The sequence below is a fragment of the Abrus precatorius genome, unplaced genomic scaffold (assembly GCF_003935025.1).
Source record: "Abrus precatorius isolate BTA unplaced genomic scaffold, Abrus_2018 Scaffold5, whole genome shotgun sequence".
Taxonomy (NCBI): domain Eukaryota; kingdom Viridiplantae; phylum Streptophyta; class Magnoliopsida; order Fabales; family Fabaceae; genus Abrus; species Abrus precatorius.
In genome coordinates this window covers 4,880,501-4,901,629 of record NW_020874395.1, presented here as the reverse complement: position 1 = coordinate 4,901,629, position 21,129 = coordinate 4,880,501, and the positions used below count along the sequence as shown (strand labels likewise).

At 30.3% G+C, this 21,129-nt stretch overlaps 2 protein-coding genes across 2 annotated transcripts; one reads left to right on the top strand and one right to left on the bottom strand.

The window, feature by feature from the left end:
- The first annotated feature begins 3,769 nt into the window (after window positions 1-3,769).
- On the top strand, window positions 3,770-5,595 carry LOC113867467 (pectate lyase-like). The gene is made up of 3 exons (XM_027502824.1): window positions 3,770-3,902; window positions 4,079-4,819; window positions 5,235-5,595. The coding sequence occupies exons 1-3, from the start codon at window positions 3,790-3,792 to the stop codon at window positions 5,593-5,595; spliced, it is 1,215 nt and encodes a 404-aa protein (XP_027358625.1). The 5' UTR covers window positions 3,770-3,789.
- Window positions 5,596-15,416: 9,821 nt separating this feature from the next.
- On the bottom strand, window positions 15,417-15,875 carry LOC113866539 (early nodulin-20-like). Its single transcript, XM_027501366.1, has 2 exons — window positions 15,768-15,875; window positions 15,417-15,698 (listed from the first exon to the last, which is right to left on the bottom strand). The coding sequence occupies exons 1-2, from the start codon at window positions 15,873-15,875 to the stop codon at window positions 15,417-15,419; spliced, it is 390 nt and encodes a 129-aa protein (XP_027357167.1).
- Between the last annotated feature and the right edge of the window lie 5,254 nt (window positions 15,876-21,129).

The window sequence follows — 21,129 nt, the reverse complement described above, 5'->3', positions numbered from 1 at the left end:
CATTGTTCTTGCCATTGTTTATTTCGTTCTTTCTCCACAACATAAAAAAACAGTGAAGATCTTCATGCAAATTCCCAACCTCTAAATGCCACAGCTTATAGAATCTTGTTTTCATTGGAAATGTTAACATCATGAGGGGTTTAACTCTTTTAACAGTTTATTTTATTCACAAGATTTCAGCTAGAGACTTTAAAAATATAAGCAACATATAGTTTATAATCAAACAACAATTTGATATTAAAACACATTCGCTCAATGTGATACTTATTTCTTTTAAAATACTCAAAATATATAACAAAATTTTCAGACAAGAACAATGATTCTATGTATGGCTTATGTGATCTGCTTCCCCTTTTCAATCTATAATGCACCAACCATTCCAACCACTTTGTGACCTGAAATATTCCTTATCAGTTAACAGTGGTCTGCAACTACTTAATCATCAAATTCGATGTTGTTTATCAAAATTCTATCCCACCATTGATTATTGAGAGGTAAAACATAGGTAAGTCAAATGTGTTCCGCAGTCAGTGGAAAAAAGTAAGCAACATCATGGCGTAGTGTAGAAAGGAAAATGTGGGTTTCGCCCAATGCTGCTGCTACTACTCCCCTCTCAAGGATCATAATTATTTTGTCTAATTATATTTTGTATTCTTTTAGTTTGAATTATATGTACTTTTGGTTTTTAAATATATTTCAAGACAAATAGATCTCTTCAATTTTAAAATTAAGTAAATTTTAATCTCCCATTAACTGTTTTATATGGTTTTAAGTCAGTCAAAGTCTTTACAAATTGATCATGTTTAATGAACTAGTGGGTACATAGTTAGATCTAAGCTCCTATGTGTGGATTAGTGAATGAGTAGGTGAAGAAGTCAACAACAGCTATGATATTAAAAGTAAGGGTTGAGAAAATATGTCCTAATAATAGAAACTTGCAAAACCAATAGGAATCGGTTGTTCCATTGGCCCCAAAGATAAAAGCAATGCTGCCCAACTAACGCACATACAGATAAAGTTATGGTCATTTAATTATATATATATATATATATATATATACACACACACCACAAGTACTGTCGATTCATTAGATTTTCTATTTCGCAAAGAGTATCATTACACGACAACATCAAAACTCTTTGCTCCCTATGAAAAGAAAGAAAAACATTTTGTGATGGTTTAATATCCAATTTGAGTCAAGTTCAAAGAAAAATTGTTATCTTTTTCTAAAATTTGACAAGAAGAGATAGTTTTACTTATAAAAAAAGTATACTAGTTTTTTTTTTTCTTTTATTTGAATTTTTCTAAAAACTTAAACTAAACCTAACTTTATTAGTCCCAAAGAAGTATAGTTAAAGTACTTTTGATTATAAAAAGCTAAGTTATAAAAATTACAGGCTGAGTAATAGTCTCTAACTTTAATTGGTATATATATTTGATTATTCAGTTTATACTATATAATTTTTAATAGATACTGAGATATTTGAAAGAGTTTATGGATTTTATAAGAGTAGTGTATAACTCTTATAAATTTTGTTAATTTGTTTTAATTACATTTAGGATTAAATTTCTAATATAAATTTTTATTTAAAAAATATTAAATAAATATTTATTAAGTTGTATACTCTTAATCTACTGTTTATTTTTATTTTGCAATATTTTACAACAATTTTTTTTATATAATAATATCGCATTCCTTGTTGGCATAAGTGGACCCTTACTATACATGAAATTGTGTGTTTCTAAATGAATACTTTTAAATAATTTTATCTTTATTTTTATATATTTTTTAATCATTAAATAAAAATATTAAATATGTGTACTTTATAAATATACTTACACTAAAAAATAGAGAAAGATTACTTGAAAAAAAATACAACAAAGTACTTGATAAACAAACTTTCCTTAAAATATAAAAAACCAATACACCTTATTAATACATTTTTTTATTGGACAGGATTTATGTAGAATTCTCTATCTAAGAAATAGGATTCACCAAATAAAGAGTGAGAACCACATTATTCAGTAAATTTTACATGAATTTTATTTAATAATATAATGTGTGTTGAAATGAAAAGAACGATCTTCTTAACATTTTTCAATATATCAAGAGAGAAGTATATCATCATTACAAGTGTGTAGGATGAGATACTTAGAAAACTAATTAAACTCAGATATTGGAAAAGGGTTAGAAAAAATGGATCAATGAATAAGAATAAACAGTACCCATCAAAAGAATGAATTAGGAAAATAGCCAAAGTCATCATATGTGCGTGCGTACAAACCGTAATCGCTGAATTCTTAGACATTAAACAATGTGGTTACGTCTCATCATCAGGTGGTGCATGCATTTGGAATATCATACTGTAATGGAACATGGCACAATTTAGGGAAGGAGAACCGCAGATATGGGGGAGAAAACAACTTTAAGTTAAGACTTGACCAATGCTAAATTTAAGCGATGATGGAGTAGGAAATTTTAATAGTGAACACAAGAAGAGGAATTACTGTGTGTTTATTCTAAAATCAATGAATTAATTTTATTAAATATGAAATTTCAAACAGTGAATACAAACGGAGGACTACATTATTCTAGATCACAGAAAAATTCCTCTTATAGTGTGTAAAATGGGTTTTAGATGATAAATAAATGTGTATCTAGCTGGTTTTTAATACATACAGCAGCAAAATTAAAAATTAACACTTCAAAACGTAATTAAAAATTGCAGTAATGATAAGTAAAATTTAAGTAAACTTCAATATTAATCTTGAAATTACTAACGTCGGGTAATATGATTTCTAAAAGTTTTAAATAGGTTTGTTAATTATTGACTTTGTTAAATGAGTATTTTAGTTCAAATAACAATTTTTGTCATAATAATATTAACTTTTGCCATTAATTGATAATGCTAAAATAAAGCTGTATCATAAAATGTTATAGACTAATGGGACCGATTTACATTATCACTATTATGTTTTTCCTTTTTTTCATTGTCATGGTTCTCATCTCCAAAACTTCATCTTCTTGCAACCCATGAATTCTACACTCTCTTCTCATATTGAATATGCACATTCTTCGTATCTTTCACAACCTCCTCAATCTCACTATTGTTACTATCATTGTTAAACTCAAGCTCTAATGGAGGGGAGATAACATTAAAAGAGGTGGGGAAAGTAAAGAGGATTTTTGAATGAAGGGGTGAAAGAAATCAGAGATGGTTTTGGATGATGTCAACACCGATAAAAACATAAATAAATTAGATTAATTTTTGAAATTACATTAAATAACAACGTTTTAATATTTTACGTGTTTTAATGATAAAAATTAATATTATTATAACATAAATTATTAGTTAGACTAAAGAGTTGAACGTTTTATAAAATCAAACATTAATAAATTTATTTTAAAATCTCAAAAGCTAAATTATCGAACACCCAAATTAATGTAAGAATTTACTTAATAAAATGAAATTTAGTGGGGACACGTGCCTTTGATTGTCTACATATGGATCCATCAAAATAGGTCAACGAAATTGACTTTGGGGACATGAGGAGTTGAAGTCCTTGAAGGTAATATAACGGTTTCAAACAATGTTTACCTGTATATGACTAAGAGGTAAATAGTGCACCTTTGCATTAAAACTAGAAATTACAATCATATGGACCCCACTTGGAAATATTAATCACGCCATTACTCTCGGCTTTTTCTTTCTATAAAAGTCCCTCCATTCACCCTTACTTCCCCACACTCCCACTTTTCAATTACTCTCAGCAAAGAGAAGACCAAAAATGGCTCCTCTTCCATGCTTCCTCATTCTTTTTGCTCTTCCTCTTCTCACACCCAATTTTGTTTCCTCCTCTGCAGTTCGAGACCCTGAACTTGTTGTGCAAGACGTGCAAAGGTAAATAACCAAAGAAGCATTATTCATAAAATAATCGTTTTGTTGACTCTTTTTGAAAAACTGACATAAAGTTATTATTTCTGAAAATAAAGTGATCAATTAAACATGCATTAAATAATGAACCGTTACATTATATGAATGAAAAATAATGTCACGTTTTATTTTTCTTATTACAGAAGCATCAATGCCTCTAGAAGAAACTTGGGTTATTTGTCATGTGGAACTGGAAACCCCATTGATGATTGCTGGCGTTGTAACTCGAATTGGGAGAACAATAGGCAAAGACTGGCTGATTGTGCCATTGGGTTTGGGAAGGATGCAATTGGTGGAAGAAATGGTAGAATCTATGTTGTGACTGACTCGGGTGATGATGACCCAGTGAACCCAAGGCCAGGAACTCTAAGGTATGGTGCTATACAAGATGAGCCATTGTGGATTATTTTCAATAGAGATATGGTTATTACTCTAAAGGAAGAGCTTCTTGTGAATTCATTTAAGACAATTGATGGAAGGGGTGCTAGTGTTCACATTGCTGGTGGGGGTTGCATTACCATACATTATGTGAGTAACATTATCATACATGGCATTCACATTCATGATTGTAAGCCCACGGGGAATACCAACATTAGAGACTCTCCTCATCACTCTGGGTTTTGGACTGTATCGGACGGTGATGGAGTGTCCATCTTTAATTCTAAGCATATATGGGTTGATCATTGCTCTTTGTCTAATTGCCGTGATGGTCTCATTGATGCCATTCATGGATCCACGGCTATCACCATCTCCAACAACTACATGACCCATCATGACAAAGTCATGCTTTTGGGCCACAGTGATTCGTACACACAAGACAAGGACATGCAAGTCACTATAGCCTTCAATCATTTTGGAGAAGGCCTTGTCCAGAGAATGCCAAGGTATATATTTATATAGTAACTGAATTCATCACTTTTGTTTTTAATGTATATTCTATCATAGATATGAAGCATGCAAGGGGAAGGTATCAATTAAAGTTATCTCCTCTCACTTTTTACTATACCAACATATATATATTTGACATTCTTGTACCACCAAATAACTTTTATACATATTTAAAATATTGTTTTTATAGTGTTAAAATTAATTATGACTATCAATTACCTTTATATGTTAAGTCTTGTAGAAGTTTCATAACAACTATTATAACATTTTAAAAATATATATTATAGTATTATCTCTTTGATAAACAAAATTTAATTCAACTTATGATAAATTTTATGAACATTCAATAAAAAGAAGTATTCGATGGTGTTAAAGATATTTGACTTATATAAGTTGATTTCAATGTTACAGATGTAGACATGGGTATTTTCATGTGGTGAACAATGACTACACTCACTGGGAAATGTATGCAATTGGTGGGAGTGCTAACCCAACCATCAACAGCCAAGGGAACAGGTTTCTAGCACCTGACATTAGGTTCAGCAAGGAGGTAACAAAGCATGAGGATGCTCCAGAGAGTCAATGGAGGAGCTGGAATTGGAGGTCAGAGGGTGACTTGTTCTTGAATGGAGCATTCTTCAGGCAATCTGGTGCTGGTGCTTCTTCTAGCTATGCTAGAGCCTCAAGTCTAAGTGCAAGACCATCTTCTCTTGTTGGATCCATGACCATCACTGCTGGTGCACTTAATTGTAGGAAGGGCAATCGTTGCTGATCCTAATCTATCCATTACATTAAAGATCAATTAATCGGTTTAATTATTAGCTAAGAAATGAAATTAACTGCAGGGAAGCAAAATAAATTAATATGTATAATTTATATGTATTAATTTCATTTACCTTATGCTTAATTTGCTTCCCTAGCAGTTACCTATATATAATATATATTTATAGCAATTAAGTTATACCCAGTTGTTTATTTACCTTAAGGACTTAAGTACAACCTCTGCATTTTGCTTTTCATATGGTTATAATATAATGCAAGCTAGTGTTATCACATTGACAATCTTGCATATGTAAAATGGAAAGTAAAGTGCAGTTAGTGTTGGTTTGATTCAATGATCTTTGTGCTTTTTAATGTGCACGCCTCTTCTACTAAACTCCTCTATACGCATATCTTTTGCTTTGGTATTCCACTTTAGAAGCCGCTTCTCTTTCTTCTTCTCTGATCACTGCCTGACCCATTTGCCTAATAATGTGCTTCCTCCCTTCATGCGCAGCTGTCAAAGTGAAAGTAGGTTCTGACATTGAAGGAACCAAAAAAAGTGTATTAAATTAATTCAAGGATATGTTTATCAAAGGAAAATTTTCATTCTTACATAAATCACTTTTTTATAATGATAAAGGAAAGTTTTAAAATTATGTTTGGTTAATGTTCAACTTTTTTAAGAATAATATACTTATAGTTAATTATTATATATATAGAGAGAGGAAAATTTTATTCTTATTTATTTTTTCTTTACTCTATTTCTCGAAAATGTTAAAATAGTTTTAGACCAAACATGACCTAAAAGTTCATGACAAATACATTACGTAAGAAACATTCTAACAATTTACTCTAGTTAGTCACATTTGTTAAGAATGTGATCAAATTTACATCAATCAGTCATCTAATGAAGGTAAAAATAGCTATATATAATAATTGTTTTGTTTAAATCTCTTAACATTTAAAAATTATTTTAAAGCCTAAACAATAAAAAATTGAGTTAGACAAATTTATTTTAAATTTTAAATTTTAAATTTCATCTAAATGTAATAAGGTATATTCAGTTAAAAGGTAAGGTTCTCGTTTGAAAAACAATTGTTAATTTTTACTAGCTTTATGAAATAGCTTTAAAAAAATTATTTCTCCAAAAACTTTTTCATGCAAACATGCACTATGAGGAACAAATCTTCTGATAACTTTTACTGAAAATTCTGGGTAGTTATGTAATCATTTGACATGAAAATATAAATAAAGAAATGAATGAAACATTGATGACATGGGAGACAACTACACTTTTCCCCGTCAATCGTGCTGGCAATGGACCCAAGTAAGGTTCACACATGTGTGGGTGTTTCAGTTCAAAAGAATCAAAGGGGAAGAGGTGGGTCACTCCTTCTATCACGTCTAAAAACACACACTCAATTGATTAATGAATCATAATTGTAAAATGTCATCTAAATTCTAAACTGTGTTGAAATCTATTGTCCTCACTTATAATCCCATTCTCATTGTGTTCATATTTAAGATCCAGTGACCTATGTACGAAGATGTCTCAATATTTTTCTTTAGAAAGATATTTCTAACACCCATTGGTTGAATAACGCATCATTTTCGTTCATTTTGTTTTCCACCATCAACGTTTTCCACCATTGCATGTGAGCTTGGTAGGGTCTGATTGATTCTACACTGAAAACTATCAAAAAATAGATGTTATAGAGGGTAAAATAATGTCTACAATTATTTCAAGCTCTTTATATATTCACACGAACTTATAACACCATTGTTAAACTCCGTTTTGTTTAGTATTTTATCTATTTTATTGAATAATTGATTAATTAATAAGCCTTCTTCGCAGCCATGGTAACGGGACGAGTGGGCAGGTTAAACTCTATTTTGTCTCCACAAAAAAGGGGTGAGGGGGTGAGGTGGGGGACAGATTTTTAATTTAATAAATAAATAAATATTTTTTACTAATAATAAAAAATAAATATTTTGATTAATCAATAAAATAAGATTAAAAAATATACTTTTAATAAAATATATAATTAATTATATATGAATAAAATTGAGTCTTAGAAATTTATATCATTGAATAATTTAATAAACTAATATTTTAGGAAATAAATTTTAATTAAATAAAATAATTATATAATAAATTAATTTTAGAAATAAGATTTAATTTTTAGAAATAAAACAATTATATGCTCTCCTCCATCCTTCTCACCTTATTCTTATCTCTTCTCTTCTTTATTTGAGTCTAAATTTTACTTTTGTAGTTCTCTCAAAAGAGATAAGCACTTTGAATATTTTTCTTCTTTATTTATAAAGTATGTATTTTTCTTTAATTTCTTGTGTAATGCTTAATTTTTTATTTTAAAGTTAAATTCATTTTCCACATATGCAAAAATCAATTTTCTTTTATTAAAAAATTGCCATTAATAAAACAAGATTAATTAATACAACTTTTGTTGAAAAATGTTCAAACAAAAAATGATTTTCACACAAGTGAATTTTTTAATTGAAGTTTCAGTTTAAATAAACTTTTATAAGAAAAAAAAAAAGTATAAAACATTAACAAATTTTTTTATATAAACTTATTTCTAAACCAGGTTGGGTCTATAGATATCTACAAGTCCACATTTTATTGCAATGTTTATCTTTTGGGTGATTTTCTCCGTTAAAACCTTAATATTCCAACTAAGTCACGTAGACTCAGAATTTAGACTTTTTGAATACTTATTTGTTTTATAGACACAGTGTATGGCCGTAACAAAATCAAATTCCTTATTTGCCGCTTAAAACTGGTGTTGTTTACTCGCGAAACGTAACATAACCCAAACCTTAAAACAAGAGAATCATAAGGATAATGGTCAAAAGGAGTTAAAATAAACTATTAAATAAAGAAAATATATTTTATATGTTAAGGTTAAAAGAAAACTGTAATTAACTTTATTTGATATTTTTAAATTCTAAATACACTTTGCTGAAAATACGTTTTACTCAAAGAAAAGCACGAATGAATTTTACTGAAATCTTTTATGAAAGTAAATGAGCATTCTTTTTTCAACTAAAACGTATGAAACATATCACACATTGGAAATTTTATCCTGATTCTAAAAGGAACAAAGCTTGGCAAATGGTAATAATTAATGAGTGATTAATAAATAAAGAAAAATTAAGTGTTATTTATCTATTAAAATTAAAGTTTTATCTCATAATATGCGATAAATTGAATATAAATAATTTTTTAAATAAAACTTTATTTTAAATGGGTAAAAAAACATTAAAAAGGAATATTCATTGTTATTTTTATTTAATTTTATTTAAAATACCTTTTGAATATTGGTTTTTTCTAGAGACTTTTTTTTAAAAAAAGTTTAAAATAATGAATTTTGAATTTATGCTCTTGCTACGATTAAATCTCTTCTTTAATTGTTAAATGTATAGTAGCTAATGATTAATAACTTATTTAGCGACTGATTATTTATACATTGAATTAGTGACCAATTTTAGAGGCTAACTCTAGATACTAAAATAGTGAATGACTTTAGAAACTGAATTAATGATCAAACTTAAAAATTGAATTAGTGACAGACTTTATACATTGAATTAGTGATCAATTTTTTATACTTTCATTACAAGAACACAAAAAAATTTCCAAACATTGTCCTTTTAATTATCATTCATCTAACACCGTGCGTACCTAGTCAGGGGACGCGGGAGAACAACATGGAGACATCTAGAGGGTTTCAGCATTTTCTTAAAGATGATACCTAGAGAGCTAGGGTATGCTTAGGGTAAAGTATAAATTTTATCACATTATTTTATTGTATTACAATTATATTTTATAATAGATTATATAAAAATATAAATTTAGTTTTTAATCACATTTTTTCATGTCATTTTTAAAAATATTTAATATTTTTAACTCTAAATTACTAACTTTTGTTATTGTTTGTGTAATTTTTTTATTTTATAAATAGATTAAATTTGAGTTTAAAATTTTTATTTTATAAATGTATATTTTTGTTTTATGTTATTGGATATATGAAAAAATAAATATGTTAAAATAATATTAAAATAATATGAGTAAAAACTAAAATAAGTTATACTATTTTATGTAAAACAAATAATAAAGCTGGTTTAATTCATTCATTTTTCTTTCGATATTATGTTATACATCTTAATTTTAATTTTGATTTGGATATATAGATCTATAATTTTAATTTTATATTTAAAATAAGAATAAGATTTAAGAAGTGTGACTATGTTTTAAAATTGAAATTTTTAACAATATTAAATATTTAAAATTTTATTTTAGTAAAATTTAGTTGTTATTATAAATCATATATATGTATAAACAAAAATGGTTGATTTAGACTTATTGAATTGGTATTTAGAGACAAATGCAATAAAAAAGACATTGAGAGAATATGAATATTAAAAGTATAAACTAAAAATAATCATAATTTAATTTAATAATTTTTTTGAATAATAAATTAAGGTTTAATTATATTTTTAGTTTCTATAAATATTGAGTATTTTGCATTAAGTCCTTATAAAAAAAATTTGTTAGGACTAGTTCCTAAATGTTAAGAAATTAAGATTTAGTCCCTACCGTCAACTCTCTTATGTTAAGTGCTAATTTCTTTCTAATTTTGTCAATGATATGGGAAATGTCCTGTCTATGAGGTTTGTGATAATTAATAGGAATATCAAGGTAAGTTTCAAATTGGGCAGCAGAACAGATATTTAAGTTATTGCTAATAGTTTGGGAAAAGATTGGATCAGTATTCCTAGAAAAGTATATAGAGGACTTACTATAACTAATGTTGAGACCAGATGCAGAATAGAAGGAGGATAACACATTTTTAATGATGTTGGCTTACTGCAAGTCAGCTTTAGCAAATAACAATAATATTATTAACAAAGAAAAGATGAGAAAGCTTAGGACTAGCACTAGTAAAGGAAAAAGGTATCCACTCATTATTTAAGACATTGTCTTGAATTAAATGAGTAAGTCTTTCTAAACAAAGAACAAAAAGATAGGGAAAGAAAGGATTATCCTTACAGATCCCTCTAGAAGGAGAAAAACACTTGGTGGGGTTGTTATTCCAATTAAGGTACATGGAAGAAGATAATATACAATCATATATTAGATTAGAAAGGTTTAGGGTTAGGCCGGCCTTAAGGAGGATATCCAAAATAAAGCTCCACCTAAGTTTATCATATGTTTTTTCTAGATCTAATTTGATGATCATATAAGTAGACTTGCCTTTTAGCTTATTAAAGGAGTGGATAAGTTCTTGAAGAATAAGGGAGTTATCAATCCTTTGTCTCTGGTTTTCAGAAATCAGAATGGGTAAAGAGTTCTTAATTCTATTATCAATCAATTTAGTAATAATTTTATAGCTAACATTACAAAAGAATATTGGCAAAAACTTAGAAACATACTCTGGATTAGCAGTTTTTAGAATTAGAGTAATGATAGTTTTATTAACCTCAATAAAATTTCTAGGGTTATTAAAAGCAGCTAAAACAAAGCTGAAAATGAAGGGAGCTAGGAAGCTCCATTGATTTTTGAAAAATAAAGCACGTAGCCCATCAGGGTCAGGATAGGGTTGATCTAACTTTATTCATAGTTATAAGGGCATTGAATTTTGCCCTATCTATATCTTGAAAAAATTGAACAACCATATTCTCTAATTTTAAGGAGTCATATTTCCACATATTATTCTCATCTTTTAAGGCTTCTATAAGATTCCTATTTTTACGAATCAAGGCAGCTCTATGAAAGAACTTAATATTTCTTTCTCCAAGATTAATCCAATTAACTCTATAGTGGTGAAACCAATAACACTCTTCCTAATCCATAATTAATTGGTATTCCTTCCCTAAGAAAGTCATAAGATTAGATAGATAAGGGTTGTTTCCAGTAGCCAGTTTATGGGAAATGCCTTCAATGCAACTAAAAATGTGCTTTTTTTTATTAAAAATATTACCAAACATATTCTTGTTTCAATCAGATATGTTTCTTCTAAATCTAGCTACATTGTTAGAGCAGGAGTTAGAGATTCACAAAGAATTCTTAACCTGATTAGCGAAGTCACTATGAGATAACCAAGGAGCAAGAAACTTTAAAGTACTATCATTCTTTGAAGGGAGATTATCACCTCTGACTTTCAACCACGTACCAACATGGTCTGATTTCAGGATAAGGACATGAATAACAGAGCTATTATGAAAAAGAAGACGCCAAGCATCATTTACTATAGCCCTATCTAGTCTCTCTTTTAACTCACCTCTCTACCAAGTGAAAGAACTCCTTTTAAAACCCATGTCCTGCAGCCCACATCTATTAAGGTAATCAACAAATTTCCTAATAGAATTAGGTTAGCTGGATTGCCCCTTATTTTTTCAATCATAAAGCACATAATTGAAATCTCCAGTCAAGCATTAGGGAGACTAAACAAAAAGTCTAAAGTCAACAATTTCTTCCCCAGCAAGTAGATCTCAAGTCTTCTTGCAGGCTTGCATAAATAAAAGAGAGGATCCAATCCTCATATCCGAGAATGCTAATATTGGGATGGAAGATAAATTTAGATTTTTGTAGGATTGAGAAATTAACCTTGCTAATGTTTCAAATACACCAAATATCCCCTGAAAAATCAATAGCTTCAACCCTAACAGAACCATCTAGATCGAATCTATTGATTATTTTATCAGCTTTAGCAATACATACTATAGGTTCAAAAAGAGCTATGAAATCAAACTAGTAAATAGCAATCAAGTCATTAATGAGTCTGGAGAAAGACTTCCTTCCATCTCCTCTACAATTTTAAAAAAGACAATTTATAAGATTGGAAAGGCGAATAGTTAGATAGTATCCAAAGGATGTTGAGGCTTGACCATGCATGTCATAGGCTGATAGTTACTGGGTTACCAGAAGCTTGGTATGAAGGATCAGCTACACTACTATGTTGGTCAGGGTCAGGTGGTTTAACTTTAGGATTTGTCTTTCCTAGATGTTGCCAAAAGTGGCTAGAACTAATGCTTACGAGGTCTTGGATAGATTTAGTACCTTTATTATTCTCAATTAAGTCCCTCTAAAGATTGTTCATTAAAAAGAGAATTTCATTATTCTTGGAATTTTCTGAAGATTCTTTACCAACTTTACACTCAAACATATTCACAGGTTGAAGATTAGAAACATTATCCCCACTTACTCTGTCTTATTTTGGGATTATTTTAGGTTTATTAACCTTTTTAAGGTGGTTGCCTAATTTGGATCTTACTATAATTATTTTATTAGCTTTAGACTGAACTTGGTTATTATGTAGGGGCTTAGTTACATATTCCCTATTATTATTAGGAGTAGTATAACTAGTTAGACCACGATTGTTTTCCAAACCCATTTAAATTTTTTTTTATTACTTAAGACATCAAATCTTCAGTCAGAGGCATACTCCTTACTTTTTTCAATAAGGTTAGAATTATTTACTATTTTAGATTGCCCTAGTTTCTTTCTCATTGGTTTCTTGGCCAACATCCATGGCTCAAATCTATTTTGGTCTTCCCCAACATTATTTTCCAAGGAACACTCACCAATAACCTCATAATTAATAGGCTAAATAGTAGAACCATCACTCTCATCCATAGTAGTGGAATCATTGTTATTTTTAAGGGGTGGAAGGAGTTCAACACATTACTCTTGCCTATGACCATATTTCCCACAAGAGAAACATATAAGGTGTAGTCCCTCATATTCTACTTTAAACTCTTGCCCTAACACCTTAAAGGAAGGAATAAGTTTTCTTTTTAAATCTAACTCAACACATATCCTAGCAAATCTACCCCTAGACAATAAAGATGTATGGGGTCTATTTTAAGCATATATCCCAGGCAAACTCCCACTTGTCATCGAAACTTTTCATTGTACAATTCTAGTGGTAAATCAGGTATTCTAATCTAGATTGCTATCTTTCTAAGATCCTGATCCCTTGGCCTAAATAGAAGCTCCCATCTTTGGACTAGAAGGTAATGATAAGATGACCCATAGCCCATTAAACAAAGTCAGTTTATAGTCTTCACTATTATCAAACTTGACAAAAAAAATTCATTATTTAAATCCAGAATCTTTAAAGACACATTCTTGTCCCATAAGTTTATTAGTTTTTGATTAAGATAGTTAAAGTTAATAGATCTATCTAGCAATTTGACTATTAGGATCAGTTTCAATGGGAAACACCATTGTCCGTAATCTTTAAGAAGAACCCTAAGTTCATATCATATTACTTGATTATCTTTAGGGCTTACAATTGGTTCATCATTTTTAGGAGGAATATTAAGCTTTTCCATGACCGTTTTAAAAATATCATCATTTCTAAAGATTATACTAAAATTTCTAAATTCCAACACTTTATTTTTATACGAGATAGAAAGAGGTAAAATATGGTCACAAAACACCTTTTTTGCGAGGTCTTCATTAGACTTATCTTCTTGCAAGCTCACTTGAAGGTTTTCATCTGTAATATCTTCTTGCATGTTCGCTTGGTTGTCCTCATTTTGGAACAAAACTTTGACCTTCACCTTCTTCGTATTCCAATCTACCTAATCTTGCTCCTCGTTGGATCTTTCCTCTGCCTCTGAGTGCTCCATCTCTTTTGAGCTAGAGAGATGGTGAGCTTCTGGAGTGAGAAGCCTCCCTCTGAGTGCTAATAGAACACCCCGTGTCTAATGTTAACCCACAAGCCAGAACCTGAGGGTTGGAAAGCCGTAGCAGAACCTCCTCCAGGATAGTTTCTTGAAGACCGTAGGTATAAATGGTTGGATGAACTCCATTAAACATGTGGTGCTTTCGGCTACGCTGCACGCTCCCCTTACCCTTTCTTATCTTTTTATAACTTAATGTGAATTTATGCATAAACCACGCTTCCTATTATTATTTGTATTCTCGTTAAAAACTTCTTGTTATTCTTCTAATGTGCGTTAGCAGGTGCATAATAAGAATTATATGATAATAAATTTTTATTATAAATAATAACATTTCACATAATTTAATACATTAATAATATTAAATGTTATATATATATTTTTTAACTTGGATCCTTTAACACATGTTAGAAAAATTGCTTATTATTGCAATCAATTATTTTTAATATAATTATTTAATAAGTTATATTAAAAAATTTGAAATAAGATAAAAATATCTTAGTAATAAGTTATTTTCTATAGATCGTTCGTTAGTCTTTTCAAACGGCCTTTAATACTTGCTTGAAGCGTAAAGCTTGAACTCCAGGTAACTCTTTGTATAGTTAGCTTATTATATTTTGGGAAAATCATGGAACTAAGTTAACATAAAAGCAAAAATGCGTTATTATTCTAAGTGTCTATTATCATTTTTATTTAAATAAAATTATTTAATATTTTAAATAAAAATTACATAAATAAGATCGATCATAAAACGACAATACACTACAGTAAAAGGAAAATAAAACTTACGCAGGATGTATCACATGCAAAAAAAAACTAAAATGATTGATAGAAAAGCTGAAGACAAGAAGAAAAATTAAAAATCAGATAAAACTTTAGAAATTATCTCCAAAATGGCTCCTTAATATTGAACCATAGAGCTTAGTATTGTTCACATGAACCAACCATCCCCATTCTCTCCCACTCACTTATATTATATTAATGCCTATAAATGATTTTGATACGCTAGTACAACTTGTTCCTCATTGGCTATGTTTTAACCTAACCATATGAACATAAATATGATAATACATTGAATATGCATGCACAAGTATACTGTTACATCTAGCATAAACTAGCTTAGAATGCAAAGAACCCAACGAAGAACGCCGTGCCAGCGCCGGCAGAGAATTTAAGGGCTGCGGCACGGCTGGCCTCGTCGGCCGGAGCAGCATCTGGGGTAAGGGCATCGTCGGCGGGGGCAGGTTCCGGAGCGTAAAGCTCAATGGGGTCGCTGCCAGGGGCCGGTGGGGCTGAGATTTCACCCTCCTCGGATGGGGAAGAGGAAGGAGGAGAGGACAAGGGAGAATTAGATGATGGTGCAGGTGATGAGGATGGTGATGGTGAAGGTGAAGGTGAAGTCTTTGGTGATGATGATGATGATGAAGGTGAAGGTGAAGCCTTTGGTGATGATGATGATGGTGGTGAAGCCTTAGGTGATGGAGATGATTTTGGAGATGGAGATGGGGCCTCTTGAGCCATGGCCATGCCGTTTATGGCCACAAAAATGAGTGCAAGAACCACGAGTTGATTGGCCATTTTTATTTATTATTTTTGTTTTGATTTGGTTCTTGCACTACAAGAGGGATTCTTAGATAAAATGTAGTTTTTCTCTAATGAGACATGAGAAAACTGCAAAGGAATGAGGGAGGGAGAGACATTTATAGAACGATTTTTGGGCATGTGAGAGAAGTTACAGGAAGAGGCTGTGGAGGACATTAAATTGAGAGAAGAGGTTTTATAATTTTGGTAAAATGAATGAACGAATTAGAGAAGATTAAATTTAGCCCTTTGTTCTTGAACCTGTGGTAGTTGCTTCATAAAATTTTCCATAAGTGAATAGGGTTTGTACTATCAGATTTGTATTTTAGGCATTTGTTGTTCCAATTAATAGATGTGATCCATCATCCATGGTCGAATTAACAGTTGGGAATCGAGATGGGTTCGTATTGTAAACGATTACAATATATAAATAACGGTTGGATATTTTAGTTTGTTCATATTTGATTGTAAAAATTATTATTTTAGTTTTGATATTTTACTTTTATTATCATCTTACGTTAAAAAAAAGATTAATAATATTTTATGTTAAAATTTTATATTTTTACTTATGATCATTTTTTGTATCTTTAATTTTAATTATTCACATTTAGTTCCTATAATTTCTTCATTATGTAATTCTCTTTCACCCCAAAATTTTATCCAACAATTAATAAAATATAATAAACATGCAACCTATAATTGACTTTGTATAAATTATAATGATTTACTAATATAAATTAAGAAGAAAAGTTAAAACTATAATGCTTAGTTTTCTCAATCATTTGTTTAGAGGATGAGTTCTAATTCGTGCGAAGCTGACATAAAGTTTCTTACTTCATTCATTCATATATATAATATTCTTTTAACTGAATCATAGAAATTAAGAAAATTTAAAATTAGTTAATGTATATTTTTTTAAAAATAATTATATCCTATTTACGGTTAAACTCTATTATTATATTAATCATTGAAAAGTAAAAAATGTTTAATAAATTATGAAAGATAAATATAAAAAATAATAAATATTTTTAAAACTTTGAAAATGAGTATAAAATTGATCAATGACTAATATTTCTTAAAACTTATTTTAATTAAATATATAAATTGTATGAAAATAGCTTTTTCAATAAAAATAAACGTTATAACGTAAATAATATCACATCGTATATCAAATATCCGTTCACTGTACGTGATAATTTTTTTTTTCAAATATCAATATAAAAAAATTATTTTGGGTGAAACAATGTAAATAATTTAAAAATTAACGTTCGTTTTTTGTTTTTGTCAAGATTTAAAAATTAACGTTGGGGCGACGAATCCGTTTTGAAAATACCAAATATCTAAAAAAATTAACAACACGAACATGAAACAATTCATGTTCTTTATACCAAGTTACCAACGTTGAAGAAGCAAACTTTGTACGCTGTTTTGGGATGAGATTTGAGGAACAGAGTTCGTAGACTTAAGAATATAGAGAAAGTAAAGAAATATAAGCGAGATAAAGAGAAAGTATTATTAGGTGAGAATGCTTGTAATCTGTCGATGGTTTTAATATGTTTTTTTTTAGAATATGAATAAAATATATTTTAATTATACGACTTTAAAACAAAGTATATGACTTTAAAACAAAGTCCTTTTACGTAGATTTAGACAATAAGTTTTAATTATTTAATTAAAATATGTTATTTTAAAAAATAGTAAATATTTTTTTGTTTTTATGAGCTATTTGTGCTCATGAATTTTTTAGAGTTTAAAGTTTAAAGTATAAGATTTGGATTTTATTTTTTTTTTTCTCAAAGATGAGTACCTTAGCATGCTTTTAGTGTTACTAGACATGGACACAAACACCTACGGGTGTCGTTTGGTGGATGAAGGACAGAGAAAGCAATGGACACAGAGGGATAAGAATGGACACGAAATAGACAAAATTTGTGTCCCTCTAGAGATGAGGTACACGGGAGATAGGGACACAGTAATAAAAATGATTAAAGTGTCCTCCCTAGTTTACTAAATTGACAAAAAATGTCCTTGAACCCTAACTTCATATATTGTCTCCTAACTTGATATCTCTCTAGTCATCACCCCCACGGAGCATAGAAGCTGCACAGCCATCCCCCCAAGGCGTCCTCCCATCCTCCCAAAGCTTCCTTGCCATCCTTGCAAAGCTTCGCTGCCACCTTCGTCCAAAAACTGTGTTCAGGCATACCTTACTCTGCAACTTCAGGTACTGATAAAGTGTAGATGATTTGTTATTTTTTTTTTACCTGCATTCAGTTCTTTTTCCTGTCCCCAATTGCTCTCCATTAAAGATGTAACATACTATTATCATATATCCAGTGTTTCACTTTGCAATTTGATTATGATTCATTGAATGCTATAATGGTGAAGTACACTAAAATTATTTATCATTGGTATTTTTTATGTATTTGACCTTTAACATAAGTAACAAGCCCAAATGACATATCTGAAGCAACTAATCTATACCAAATCACAAGTTTTTAGTTGGCTATTTAGTGAATATATAAATAGGGCTTCACTGTTATATGCTTTGATTTAGGAAAATATATAATGGTACTAACACTACTAAAAAGTCTATATATACAGACGGATTTACAAACATATTTTTAAATCATTACAATAGTTTTTGAAATTACAGACAGATTTCACAATCCGTCTGTACGTTACAGACGAAAAAATCAATCTGTAATCCGTCTGTAATATATTTTACTATTATTAGTATTTTTTGTTTATATAGATAGTTATTTCTGACTGTTCTTGATTATCACAATTTATAAACATAATAACAACTATAAATTGTGCATCTAAACATTTAAAAATAATTATAAAATATAAAATTTAAATGTTATTACAAAGGAAGACAAAAGCATCCAAATAAATACATTTAAAAATAAAATACAAGTCTTCATCATGAATAATCTATATGATCATCATTCGAAGGAGCATCATCATCAGTAGACGAGGAGTCAAAAGAGGAATGATGCATGGAGGTGAAAATCGGTGGTGCTGGAGTTGGTGGAGGAGGAGGAAGAGATGTGGAGCTGCTTGCTCTCATGAGCTCAAAATAAGCATGCATCTACTGCATCTGCATATGTTGTTGCTTCATCTGCGGCTGGACCTCCCTTTGCATTCTCGATGCCACCTTCTTCTCTATCTTCTTCTCCATTTTCTTTACTCACTTCTTCTTCCATGCACTTTCCTTACTCTTCCACATCTCCTCATTCTGCTTCTGGAGTTCTTCATTGAGGGCATGGACCTGGGTGCTGTTGTCGTTTGACAAGTGTACCAATCGTTACTGTAGTAAAAAAAATATCGTCCTCAAGGATTGAAGTTGTTGAATACTAGATCACTAATTTTTGTTAAGTTTAAGAAATTAAGAAATAGATTAACCACGAAAAATTCTTAATTTTACGAAAATTTAATTACGATGAAATTGTTAGACAATTGATTTCGTACTCTTTCTTATACGTTCCTACCCTTTTCAACCGATACAAGAATTCAAATTATCGACTTTGAGTTTATTAAGAGTTGTCTACCCCTAATTCCTTGGGCAAGTAGAACTGTTCATTGAACCCTAATCCCTAATTCCTTAGAATGATTATGAAATTCAAAAGAACTATGAATAACAATTATTGTCTCGTAAGAAAACTAATTAGGTATACCCAATTTCCCAATTGTGACAAAACCTAATTTGTTCTACCTCTTTTCGCAAACAATTCCCAATCTCCCAATTGTAAAATTGCTTATAGAATAAACATAATAAACAAAGATAGAACACAGGGATAATGAAAAATACTCAATAACAATTGAAAAGGTTCAGCACGTATGATCCAAAGTACTACATCAATTCTCTAACATAAAAGAAATTAGCTATGCAAAATTTAAAATAAAAACCCAAAGACTAATAAAGCGGTTGATCACATCAAGGTAGCCTCCACCTCCCGGTATTAGCTTTCTTCTCCGTCTTTTCTGCTCCTTTATCTCTCAGATGCCCCCCTATTTATCTTCTAAAATTTTGTCTTTTTGCCTCCTCCTCCTTGGGCCAAGTCCACTTAAAATTATAAAAATTCGCAAATGGTGAAACCACATATTGTGGGAAAATCCACAACCTGCTTGTGGATCTTTCTGGATGACTTTTGCATTTCTAGAGTGTTTCCACAAGTATAGCAAAAAATCCACAATCTGGTTGTGATTCTCTCTGACTTCTAGCTTTCACTCTGAAATATTTCCACAAGCATGGAATTATCCACAATTCAGTTGTGGAATCTTCTGACTTGAAATCTTTACTTTGTTTTCTCTTTTTCAACTTGATGCACCTAAAATATTTATTTACAAGAAAAAAAAACGTGTAATCTAAAACAAAGATAATACATGATAAAATCAACTAAACAATGCAATAATATATTCAAATGGCCTAATCTAAAGCATGAATGCAATGATAATATATACACACATCAAGTGTGGACCATGTCCTCCACTTCCTCAGGTGCAAGAGAAGAGGCATCTCCAGTGACAGATGCAGGGGACATAGAGTCTGCAAAGTGGCCCCCATGCCATAAATGCAACCTTTATAAAGGTCACCCACTGTCTGTGACCACATAGCATCCACATCTACTGACTCTGAATTTTGAGAAGATGTCTCCTCAAGCCTTTGAACATAGTCATCCTACAGTTCAGTTCAGATAATTAGATATTAGTTTAGAGAATTATTTAATAAATCACTAATAATAACATATAATATCAATATATTAATGAGATCGTGTATCAACCCATAGGTTTTTGTCCTGCCTGTGAGTGTGTGTCTGCTTAAACAACTCTCCAGTCGTAGGTGTTCTCTTCAACGACTTCTCCTGCAATTCGAAATAAATCACAATCTTAAATATGAAATTATAGATAGAGTAAACTGAATTTTAAAATCACATACCAAGTTTGCCTTAGTGCCAGCCAAAGTCGTAGACCCACCAGTATGCAGTGATCCCCCTTATTAGATGTCCTGTTTGTCTTGTTCTTTATGGAGAGATTTTTGAACTCATCCGTACCCCAATACTCCTGCAAGGCATGAAGAAAGTTGGTGCTATCCAATCAATAGTAAAAGGGTCCTGACGAGCCTCAGTGTACATCTGTCTTAGCTGAACTCATAGATGCATACAACCTCTTTAGCCTAGGAATCAAAGGCAAATAATGCATTCTAGTTTGCGGTACATCTTTATGTTTACCACTTCCACCACCTCTT

Excerpts from the sequence above, each read along its gene's own strand:
- LOC113867467 (XM_027502824.1), top strand. The coding sequence starts at position 3,790 with ATGGCTCCTCTTCCATGCTTCCTCATTCTTTTTGCTCTTCCTCTTCTC. Across the intron at positions 3,903-4,078 it reads GTTGTGCAAGACGTGCAAAG|AAGCATCAATGCCTCTAGAA; the intron begins GTAAATAACCAA and ends TTCTTATTACAG. Across the intron at positions 4,820-5,234 it reads CTTGTCCAGAGAATGCCAAG|ATGTAGACATGGGTATTTTC; the intron begins GTATATATTTAT and ends TCAATGTTACAG.
- LOC113866539 (XM_027501366.1), bottom strand. The coding sequence starts at position 15,875 with ATGGCCAATCAACTCGTGGTTCTTGCACTCATTTTTGTGGCCATAAAC. Across the intron at positions 15,699-15,767 it reads AATCATCTCCATCACCTAAG|ACTTCACCTTCACCTTCACC; the intron begins GCTTCACCACCA and ends TCATCACCAAAG.